General features: G+C 34.7%; 1 protein-coding gene across 1 annotated transcript; it reads left to right on the forward strand.

The window, feature by feature from the left end:
* Positions 1 to 10,421: 10,421 nt before the first annotated feature.
* LOC128549674 (uncharacterized) lies at positions 10,422 to 11,286 on the forward strand. Its single transcript, XM_053526939.1, has 2 exons — positions 10,422 to 10,550; positions 10,963 to 11,286. The coding sequence occupies exons 1-2, from the start codon at positions 10,422 to 10,424 to the stop codon at positions 11,284 to 11,286; spliced, it is 453 nt and encodes a 150-aa protein (XP_053382914.1).
* The last annotated feature ends 407 nt before the right edge of the window (positions 11,287 to 11,693 follow it).

The raw sequence follows: 11,693 nt of genomic DNA on the forward strand, positions 1-11,693 counted from the left end.
TGGTTAAGTTTTCCCCATGTTTATGTTTCATGATTTTACTTTTGCTCTGATTTCTAACCATATTACATTTCGAAGAAGAAAAACATATTGTTAAACTTATCTCCAGCATGTGTTGAAACGCTTCTCGGCCAAGGTCAGTTTGCAATCTGGATCTTGTCCACAATTAAATAAACGCAATATCTGGTTCAGTTTTACCGGTCAAAGCGTTTCCAGATTTAAAAAAAAAAATGAATACACATTAAAACAAGAAATATCTTTAAAAATGATGGTCGGCGAATTGTAATAAGGAAAGAAGTTTATGAATTTTTCATCTAACATTCATCTTTTATCTAACATTTTTCAAATTGCAAAACTAAACACCGCACTTTAACAATTTAAATGGTTCTCTTTTAATTTTTCGCAAAGGTTTCGTAGGGCTGCAATTTTGTTTCGTTTATCCTTAGACGAATAATTACAGCAGTAGTTTGATGAAGATTCATGAAGCGGTTCATGAGAAGAGGTCATTAAATGTGTTTATAGTTTTAGCTTAATTTGTCCCTATCCCCATTTGTAACAAAATAGCTGGAGACCTTACGATATTGTTACACATCGAGTTTGATAAAAATCCATTACATTTTAGTGATTAATGCAAAGAAAGGCATATCTACTTTTAGCTATAGTGGTCCCTAATAGGGCCCAAGTTCCTATATAAATAAATTTGGAAGAGGGCCTTATAATGATGCTCCAGACAAAGTATGACAAAGATCCACCAAGCTGTTCATGAGACGCTGTATAAAGGCATTTCTAGTTTTAGCTCTAGCAGCCCCGAAAGGGGGTTAAATGTCCCAGCTGAACAAAGTTGGCTGCGGGCCTAATAAAGATGCTACAAAACAAGTTTGATTAGAATACATGAGAAAAAAATCAATTAAAGGATTTTTTATTTATTATTTTTATTTATTTCTAAAATAGGCCAACTGATCCCGCTTTAACAAATGCATATTCGCTATTCATGCATCTTTGGACAATGACGTCACACCTATAAAGAATGTGAAGGTCAAGCAAAACATACAATTGTAATTATTTCAATATTTCTGTTTCATAAGCAAAGTTTGACCGTAGTCATATCACATAGATAAACTGTATGCAGCGTACTACGTACCTTCATTTCAGTGTAATGAGATTCAGTCATTATATAGCATATATATAATAAAACAGATTTCAACCGAGTTCAATATTTGCATACCATACTAAAGAAAAATATTCATATATAATAAATCAGTTAAATAATTTATAACAAATATATCAAAGCAAACAAGTACTCATTTTAATATGCAATCTAAAAAGTCACAAAAGCAAGAAACCTTTTCATACACAGACGACAATTGTAACAAGGAAAATCTTTTAAAAAGCACTTCTCTACATAAAAGACTCTTATCACACCCTTATTCATGTGATACGCAGACCGTATTCAGCTCTTTCTTTAATTTGATATATGTTGGTATTTGAACAGGTTTTATCATATTTATTAAACTTACTTATCATTTTGAGATATATCAATATTCTTGCTAAATATACTGAGCCAAAGTTTGCTTGAAAACTGTGTACAGCGTCGTTTAGGATAAACGCTTTGTCTACATTTCACTCAGCGTAGCACAATCAACAGAGTGAAAGAAATTGACACTCTCGTCCAATCAGACAGAGTGTTGCATAAATCTTCCATTTTGATAAATTATCTATAATGCGTTATCAAGTAATTTGATTTGCAAACTGAAGTCACGTGGCATAGGTAACGAAAACGAATTTAGACGGCGTCGCCGAAAAATACGCCGGCCAGAATAAGGTGAATTCAACAAGAGCCAAGTAGAATTTGGATGTTATGCATCAATGTTGATGAAAACAAGTTGATTTAAAAGTAAAGATTTTATCTTTCCTCTTTCAATCAGAAGCGTCAGTTTTCTTGATTGAACCTAAATCTAACAGAGTAACTTTCATGATGAATACATTAAGCAATTCGATGGGTACTATGAGTACGTCAGAAACAGCTTGCATATATTCGTAATACTATAAAGATTTGTTGTACAACATTGAAAGAAAGTAAAGGAAGTCTAAATATAGGCAAATGCATTCCCCTTCATTACACAGTTTTAGCTAATAAACATAACATCTCACCATTTTTAAGTATTTGGTAAGTATACCTGTTATACTAACTGGATATACTAGAATATGTTTTCCTACTGTTGCTCATGTGTTTGAAGCTCTATCAATGAAATATATGTGCAGGTTAGATCTTTCGAAGAGATCGTAGATCTCTAAAGGAAATCCAGGTTGGCAACTTCGCGCATCGGTTCGATTTTTTAAACGGCGATTTAGAAGGCAAATGACGTTAGATTTTTGTCCATGATACACCATTCCAAAGAGAAAAAAACAAACTTTTGATTAGGACTCATTTCATGTATAGAATAAACATTTTGCATACAAAGTACATAAAATGTTCTGGTATTCGGCCATTCCGTATCCAACATCCAATCAGTTGGAGAGAATGTATCACTTAGCAACAAATTAAGAATCTTTGCATCCCTCAATATGTATGAACAAGGACGAGCAATTGTTCAACTCATAAAAAAAGTAAAAAACGGACGTTTATACTGGTCATTGTGAAACAGGAAGAACATTTTTGCTACCCGCTCCCTAGTCCCAATCCGTGACTCTAGTTGCCTCCCCTGACGGTCCGTCCGCAGATATAATATCAGACTGAAATGAAATGAAAGTGATAATTACGTCACGAGTTGGACTACCCGCTCCTCTGGTTTAAAACAAACTGTGCAGGATTTTAAAAGTGTAAACTGTACAGTACCTGACACATTTTAGAAGCTGAATGTCCGATTGCCTAAGTTAACACGAATGTGTTTTCCACAAAATCGCCAATAACATAGTTATTTCCAAAGTCGATTTATCACATTTTATCGCAACTGTCATTATAAACATGGCTGCAATTATTTCCATGTACTATGTATGTGACGCCATTTGTTATCTACGTCAATAATGAAATGAAACCATTGAGGCCCGTCAAGTGTTTATTATTCAGTTTCGTGTATCCCATGAAAGAAAGTTGATGTTCTGAAAATTATCGTTACACAGAATAATTTTCATTCAAAATGTATAATTTTACTAGATCTACACGCCTGTGAAATATGCACCACATCTGCAATTTGGGACTTTTTATTATAGATTTATTTTCATTATATACAACACTATGCTTTTCACAGAAGGTGCAGACTTCGCCCTTTTTTATGCTCAGATTTCTTGCACTAATATGATGATGATGATCATATCGGGCATATGTACACTCTATAACACAGAGTGAATATTTTATCCTTTTGCTATGCAAACTGATCGATCACTTGAAAAAATGTCGGTGGTCTTATTATTAAATACATTTGTTGTTAAAATAATGAAGACATTTGTCATAACTTCTAAAACTTAATCATCAAAGACAAATCGAGGGGTTATATCGAAAATTTACAACTTAATTAACCGTATCATACATCTTTCTTTAAGGACTCTGAGGTGGTCACAACACAGATGCTAATACATGTATGATCGTTTCCCATCCTTCTTATAATGGGAATAGATGACTAGTCGACTCTATGAACTCATACCTGTACATATTTAAAGCATCAAAGGTACTTGGTCACAGAAAAAATCCAGTATATTCAGTCTAATTTTATGGGTTTTATCTTGCAGTTTTTTTTTAAGATCTTACTTCCAGCTTCTAAATACCAATGTTTTCGCAAAGTATATCACGAAAATCTCGGTAACGATATAAGATATTTAAACAATAGGTGTGGTTTGGAGCTGGTAATTTATCGCAACTTACTAATTATTGGTTGGCGCATAGGGTGATTGAAACCAACAAATAACATTCAATGTTATTCTATATCGTATAGAGAAACGTTTTCGTTAGACGTATATGTTGATAAAATTTACATATAAACCAACAAAGTATGACTTGTATTGAAAGTTTAGCGGTCAAACATTAAGTATTGTAAATACACTCAAGATTACATTTGAAGATAACAGCAATGAATACGGCAAAATTGAAAATGATACATAGATCTACTAAAATGCTTAGGATTTCCGTCGTCGCTCATCTCAATAAAATAAGCACAAAGCAGAACCTCATCATCCCAAGGCTGTTTTGACGTCACGAACATTATGTCACAGTTCCTTGAATCCGTTGGGGTTTTCCAAAGTAAATAAAAGTTTTATTGACTGTATTCAGCTTGGATGGTTTAAAAACTGTCGTTTTATAATTCTTAAATCACCATTGCTGTTCATGTAAATTGTTATCTGTGAATTTAGGTTTTTCTCAGAAGTGACTCACCTCTTATTTTAAAACCGGAAGCTGGATAAGGTATGGCGGAACACCAGTACGGCGATTTCGATAGTGTAAGGTAAGGAAAAAATGAACAACTTCGGCATTTCTTACTAGATATGCTTAGCGTACCATAAGAGGAATGATTATTTTACCACTTGAAAGGGTGTTTTCATTGGTAGTTAACATGTGGTTTGATTAATCAATCGATAAAAATGGCAAAAAAGACGAGATTTACTTGCCAACCTGAACTGTTTCGTATATTAGGTGGGTGGGATATGGCAATTAATGCATATATTTATTGATAGAGCTTCAAGCGCCTGTGGTGAAAGTAATCGTTTATGTTATAAAAAGAAGATAATGATTTAGTATCATGCAACCACCTCCCGGCTTCGTTCTGAAACACGTACAGCTGCATACAGCACATCCGTAATCGGCGTTTTCGTTAATATTTCGGCTATAGTTTACATTGATCAAGAAGGTAACAAGGTGGAATGAAAAACGTCTTAAATTTGAATCTTAGAGCCCCGTAATCTAATTAGTGTGATCAATTCGTAACAGAAAATGCCAAAATACTTCAGAAAATGGGAAAAGCACCAAAATTGGCACAGCTATTTATTAAAGCATTAAAAACATTTTTTTCATGGGACCCATTTGATATCTGTCAAGATGGCCGATATGGCGGCCATTTTCCAAAATGGCCGCCAAAACTCAATATTTACCTTAGAAGATTCTAATGAAGGGTCATTATATTTACATTCACCCCCAAAATGCACTAAATATAAATGTATATAATAAAATAAATCCTAAATTTGCATCAAATGCAAAAATAACAATTCAAATGATGTTAGTTTCTTTCTGTTTCCATGGTAACGGCAAAAATCTAACCTTTAAAACTTAGTTTAATATTATCATTGTGTAGTTTTCATATTTTAAAGAATATTTTGTTTTAATATATGTAATTTATATTATTTCACTTGAATTCCCTCACAGCAGCATATTGAAACATTGTTGTTATTCCCTTACCAGTATTTAGCCAGATGGGGCTTATGGGTTGCCCCTGTATGCATGTCAGTACGTCAGCCATGCAGAGTGGGATACTGCAATAACTTTGAAACTACAGCAGAATTTTTCATGATACGTGGTACATGGATAGATGGCAATGCAGAGAATGCCAGTGTCATTTAAATTTGTTCCTATGGCAACAAATTTTGTTGCTATGGCAACAAATAGTGCACGAATATGACACAAAGTGTCATCCTGCATTTCTTCAAAACAAGGAGAGATTGTTTCTTGAGAAATTTTACATAGACAGAGGGACAAACTGAGAACATGCTTGCTATTTTATTTTCTCCTCCTGTACATCATTTTGTCCGTCTGTATGTCGGTCCATCATTTGCAAATGGCGGATTCTTCAATAACTTCAAAATTGCAAATTCTAAAGACTTCTTTATGAAACCTTGTTTATAGATGGTAAGTAATATGGAGAATGTGAAGGTCAATTAACTTAGTTGCTATATAAAATTGTAGTTTCTTTGACACAAAGTACGACAACTACCCCTTTCAGTTTGGGACTTCGAAATGCAAGAATAGATTATAGCGATGGGCTAGTAGGATCAAATGAAACAATGTTCCTTATTATGCACCCGCAGTCACAATGTCTGCGTAATAAATTGCTAACTGTGTAACAAAGAAGAGTAAGGCTGAAAATATAAAAGTTGCTTTCATGGACAACACTTAGTAACTATTCTGTGAAATATATTACTCTGAACAGTGAACTGAAATCTGAAATAAGGTACATGTCAGATACTCTTGTCAGTACACACAAGCACGAGATTGTAGACAACTTTAGTTAACTTGCATAAGGCAGTGCAGAGCATTTCAGCACGTTTGACAAATTACGTCTTCCTCGACAGACTTTATCGAGGTTGCAAATGCACTTGAGGAGCTATTGGTACGAGACTCGGGTACTTGAGACAAAAACTATTGGAAAGGTTCCAATATATCAAAGATCTCTCTGGTCAGCCTTATTTATCTTGACTAGGAATTTTAGGAAAGTGATAGAACACCCGACACCCATATGTGCCCGACCTAATGGGCAACCTTTTTTTAGTATGTTCAAGAGGTGTAGCAGACGATGCAGGAATGCACATTATAGTCCTAATCTATATGTGAACAGATGGTTGATCAAGCTACTTGACATGTTTTGCTGTAAAGAAGAGTATCGAAAGCCTCCATTTATACCCCAGAAATATAATACGAACAGTTTGCTTGTAGGAAGATGTAGAAAATGCATTTAAAAGCTTGATTCACCGGTAAGCGCGAGCTGTACTGGTTAGTTTTGTTTGACAAGACAGTGTTATTCTTACATTGGACTGCTTAACTGGAAGTACAAATGGTAAATAGATAATATCTGTCGTCTTAAATCTAGTTATTTAAATTGGTATTAAAATTGTGTTTTGAATGTACCTGTGCTCATTAGAAAAATCCACAAGTACTCACAATTAATTTAATTTTAATTTCAGTAAAATGTCCAGAAATAGATATTAGAGCACATTTTTCTTGTAGAAATGATAGATTCTGCTCTTAATTTATACCCCCGTTACACTCAGCCACGTTCCCACTACGTCGTAAAAACTAGCAGGATGCAGTAAGAACTTGTACAATGTAGAAGAAATACAGTAGACTCCAATAAGAACATGATAATAAATAATTATGGTCTCCATGAGTGTAGAGAACGCGGTCGAATTTTTGACATGTTCAAAACAAATGTAGTGAGAACGCGGTCTAATCAGGAAGCAGGAAGGACGTAGTAATGATTAACTAAAACCTAGTAGGACATAGTACAAGCGTGGTGCGGACGGGAAAGGCTGCATGGCGTGCTCACTGCGCTGTCATTGGGTTATCATTGCGTTCTTGCTACGTCAATGGAGTTCTTACTACAACTTATCTACGCTTGTGTGCTATGACCATGCTACGTGCATGCCACATTGTAGTATACCGCATAAGGTTATTAATACGTTCTTTCGGTTCTTAACACATCTATGTCACGTTTGCAGCAGGTTCTCACCATGATTGGTTCAGATTCTGAAAATTTAGTATGAATACTGGATCCAATTCCCAATCACTTCGTTTTCAATCAGCAATGGATATCGAACATCATCAGGAATAGCCACATTATCATGGACTCAGCAGCACTGGCAGCTTGTAGTGGACTTTTGGACCTCCGTATATCCTTCACACTGCTTTTGCTTATTCCACCGCAGTCTCTCTATAAGACTGCTCTTTTTTCTTCATTGGGGCGTTGGGGTGGGGTGGGGGGTCGTCGTTTATTGTAATTTATGGTTGTTGAGTGTAGATGCGGACACAATTATGTCAATATAACTTGCAGAAGGAATGAAAAAAAAAGAGGCGCATGACGTAGTATTTATAAGTAGCCGTCGAATGCAGTGAAAAGGTGATAAGCATATGGTTAAAGCATGGTAAGCGAGAGGTGCAATCTGACTGGTCGTACTAAGAATGTAGTAAGAACACACTGGACGTGAAGAAGCGCGTGTTAAGAAAATTAGTGTGAACGTGTAAGACGCCGTGAGAATCTGGCAAGGATGTTAAAAGCGCGCAGTATGAACTTTAGAACTGCACATTTTTCGAGTTTGATTCCCCTCCCCACCGCGTCAAAATTTCAGGAAGCAGTATGATCTTCATGGTCTTTGCCTGGGAGTGATCAGGGCATTAGTGACTGTACATTACATGCTTATGACATTAAACTATAAAACCATTGTTATGGCACAATGTGCTACAATTTGACAAAAACAGAATAGTACAGGGACATGCAAATGTAAATTTGATTACGCTGGCAATGACTTTTTCCCAAAGAAATCATGATGATCTGACAGGCCAGGGATGTTCACATGGTCTATCACACTAACATAATTAATGAATTATATAGTTTTATTAAGTGTCATTAGTTCTCTTAGTGTAAATAAATTGAAATGAATACAGCAACACTTACAAATTCTGAGTCACGAAAACTAATGACAAAGCGAAACACATGTCATTTATTCACTAATACACATTACAGACTAAAACTTTGTTTGCTCAAAATCTGATAATTCGAACACCATTCTTCAATTAATCTATCGTCAGGTCCCAAACAAATTCCTTTATAATATATTTTCCGATCACTCATTCTACCGATAATTCGAATAAATTTAGTCGGTCCTGGTGGGTTCTAGTTACCGAAGTTCGAATGTATTTATAATTAATTAATTTACAATTGTTGTAAAGTTCTGCACAGGACTGTTGCCATTTTAAACATTCTTGATATGCCAGTTACCATTATATGCTTAATTTTGATTCATATAAATGCATTATGACTTTTCTTCTGCTTAATAGCACATTTTATCCAAGGGAGACAACTTTTTTCATTTTTGTTGGAAGAGCGGTATTTTTGTTAATATAATATGTTTGGATTTATTCAGGCAGGTGGTTTTAGCTTATTATACTGATGACTGTAAGTGTCAATAGAAATTTTATATATAATATTATGTATTTTTGAAAATATATACATATATGGCGGCCATTTTGGATTTTTCGGCCATATTGGATTTTTCGGAGTGGGTCTCATGCTCATTTTTAGTATTTTGCCCTAAAGTAGTTATGTACCAAGTTTCATGCTTTTCCCATTTTCTGAAGTATTTTTACACCATTTTACTGTACTAAATGTATAATTCGAATTTCCGTGTCTGATATTCAAAGAGAAATCAAGCAAAAATCTTTTCACGGAAAAGATGGGCGGAACAACGGTTTAGGCCTTGAAACCAAATATCTGCATAACTATAAAATTAAAATACAATACTTACTTTATTCATTTTACAAAAAGTTAACTTACTGTTGATTCATATTGAAAAGAATTATACTTCGCAAAGGATTTTTTTTTCAAAATGTTTCACTGCTAAGTTTTACATCTTCATAGTTAACAGATTATTCTACCATGAATAAAATTCTACAGTTTAATCAAACAGCTGGAAGCATTCTTTGTAAACTTTTATTATCCGTTGATTTCAAACATTTTGATCACAAGTTAGGCTTTAAATAACTTATCATATGTACTCGTAAGCAAATGATATTAGTAAAATCATTTAACTTTTGACAAAGCTAAAAAGGAAATTCTCAAAATAGCGTATGTCTTTCCGTCAATGATTGTATCAATCCAATAAAAGAATCTTATATAAGCCAAGAAAAATTCTGTAACGGCCGAGAATGAGCAAAAAGATTTTATTATCGTATAACCTTGGTAATAAGTGTAATCCAAAGCCTGAATTAAAATTATTACATTTTACCATAGTGTGGTAAACTGTTTTAGATGCACTTCTGAGTATCTTATGGCGTGGAAGATTTTCAAATTTTCAGACACTAAATATGTGATGCGTAGACCCTGAACAGACAAACCTTTAAGTCGTTATCGGTCGGTATTTGTTTTAATTCATATACTTTCAAATCGATGATCTGTAAGTGCACCTCTTTTAAATTGTTTGTGAAGGGCAACGTATTAGTTAATCTGGTGTCTACTCAGCTGGATATTTTCCAAAGCTAATAATACCAAAGGTTTTCTATGATCTATCTAAACAGATTTATTGGCAGATTGGAAATTCAAATGTCGTTAAGGATCAGACACATGCCTTTAACTTTTAAATCCTTTTCGCAAAACGTGCACAATGTTTGATATAAAGCTTTAAATACTAATCATTTGGCTTTATGTAGTCTCTTTTTGTACCTATGTAGACTTTGAACTGGCACCAATAAATCTGTCATTGATTAGTATGTCATACAAAAGTCAAGCCCTGTTCATGTGCTCGTCATTAAGAAAGGAATTTTAAACAAAGAAAAAAATGTTGCAAGGTATTTCTATGTTCGAAGTTTCAAAACATTTTCACCTATATTTTAATGATTAAAATAATACAATTATATAATTGTCTTTACATCTAGACAAAGAAGGGTAATTATTATGCAAGAAAGACAACTGTTTAAGTACATTTAGAATTTCTGCGTTCTTCTTCTTCAGAAGATGGTTTTCCTCGTCAAAGGTTATATACTAGCGTGTCTGCTTTGTTTAAATATTGTCAAGTCAAAGGATGGTGTTTTCTATGGCGGATCAATAAGCTATAAACTTGAGGAGATTGCAGGAAAGAAAATAGTAAGTTTGGTTTTGTTTGTTGATTAAGTTGATAGATGTACATGTTAATTCTTCCCTGAAAATACTGAAAATGTTGCAGGCCATGTATCGAAATTTAGATTTAGATTTAGCAGTCAAGGCAAATAAAAGGAAAAGTTGTTTTGAAAGTGTATAAATGATATTAAATGTGAGTAAATATCTCCCAATACGGAAATGATAAGGCCTATGCAGAGAAACGGCGTTTATTGCTTTATTTATCAAATAAATACCACGAGACATAAAACGTCAACACAGTCACAATCACTCCAACACCACAAAAAAAGTTGGAATAAAATTAATGCACGGCAGTTTATGCCAAGTGCTTTGAGCATTATTTCGTTTCATACACCCATGCCAAAGGCTACATTAACAAGACTTAGACTTAATTTTACAGGCCCATATTGAACTGATAACAGGATGGAAGTTAGGGGAAGGCCCTTGCGGCGCCAACTGTTCAAAGAGAGATGTAAATAAAGTGGTCAACGCAAGACGCAGTCAAAATGAACAAAGTACCGGAATTCAAACCTATTTCGGGAATTTTTCAACAGATTACGTTGTGAATAAAACCACAAAAGAAAGAGACCTAAACACGATCGTTCACTCGAATTATACTGAATGGGTGATAGCTGTTAGTGAGCAGGCAATGTGGGAACAAGAGTTCATGAAATTCAGCTTTGAAATGCCAGACGCCGCTGAAGACATAAAGTATGAGTTTTAATTAGCTCACCTGAGCCAAAGGCTCAGGGTGAGCTATTGTGATCGCTCACCGTCCGGCATCCGTCCGTCCGTCCGTCCACACTTTCCTTTTAACAACATCTCCTCCTAAACCACCAAGCAAATTTTGATGAAACTTAACAGGGATGATCCTTGGATGGTCTTCTTTAAAACATTTCAAAGAATTGAACTCCATACAGAACTCTGGTTGCCACGGCAACCGAAAGATAAAACTTTAAAAATCTTCTTGTCCAAAACCACAAGGCCTAGGGCTTTGATATTAGGTATGTAGCATCATCTAGTAGGAATCTACCATGATTGTTCAAATTATCCCCCTGGGGTCAAATGTGGCCCTACCCCGGGGGTCTTGGTGTGGGAGACATATTGATTTACTCCAGTCTGTGTGTCTGT

The sequence above is a fragment of the Mercenaria mercenaria genome, chromosome 1, assembly GCF_021730395.1.
Source record: "Mercenaria mercenaria strain notata chromosome 1, MADL_Memer_1, whole genome shotgun sequence".
Taxonomy (NCBI): Eukaryota; Metazoa; Mollusca; class Bivalvia; order Venerida; family Veneridae; genus Mercenaria; species Mercenaria mercenaria.

Excerpts from the sequence above, each read along its gene's own strand:
- LOC128549674 (XM_053526939.1), top strand. The coding sequence starts at position 10,422 with ATGGTTTTCCTCGTCAAAGGTTATATACTAGCGTGTCTGCTTTGTTTA. Across the intron at positions 10,551-10,962 it reads AGATTGCAGGAAAGAAAATA|GCCCATATTGAACTGATAAC; the intron begins GTAAGTTTGGTT and ends TTAATTTTACAG.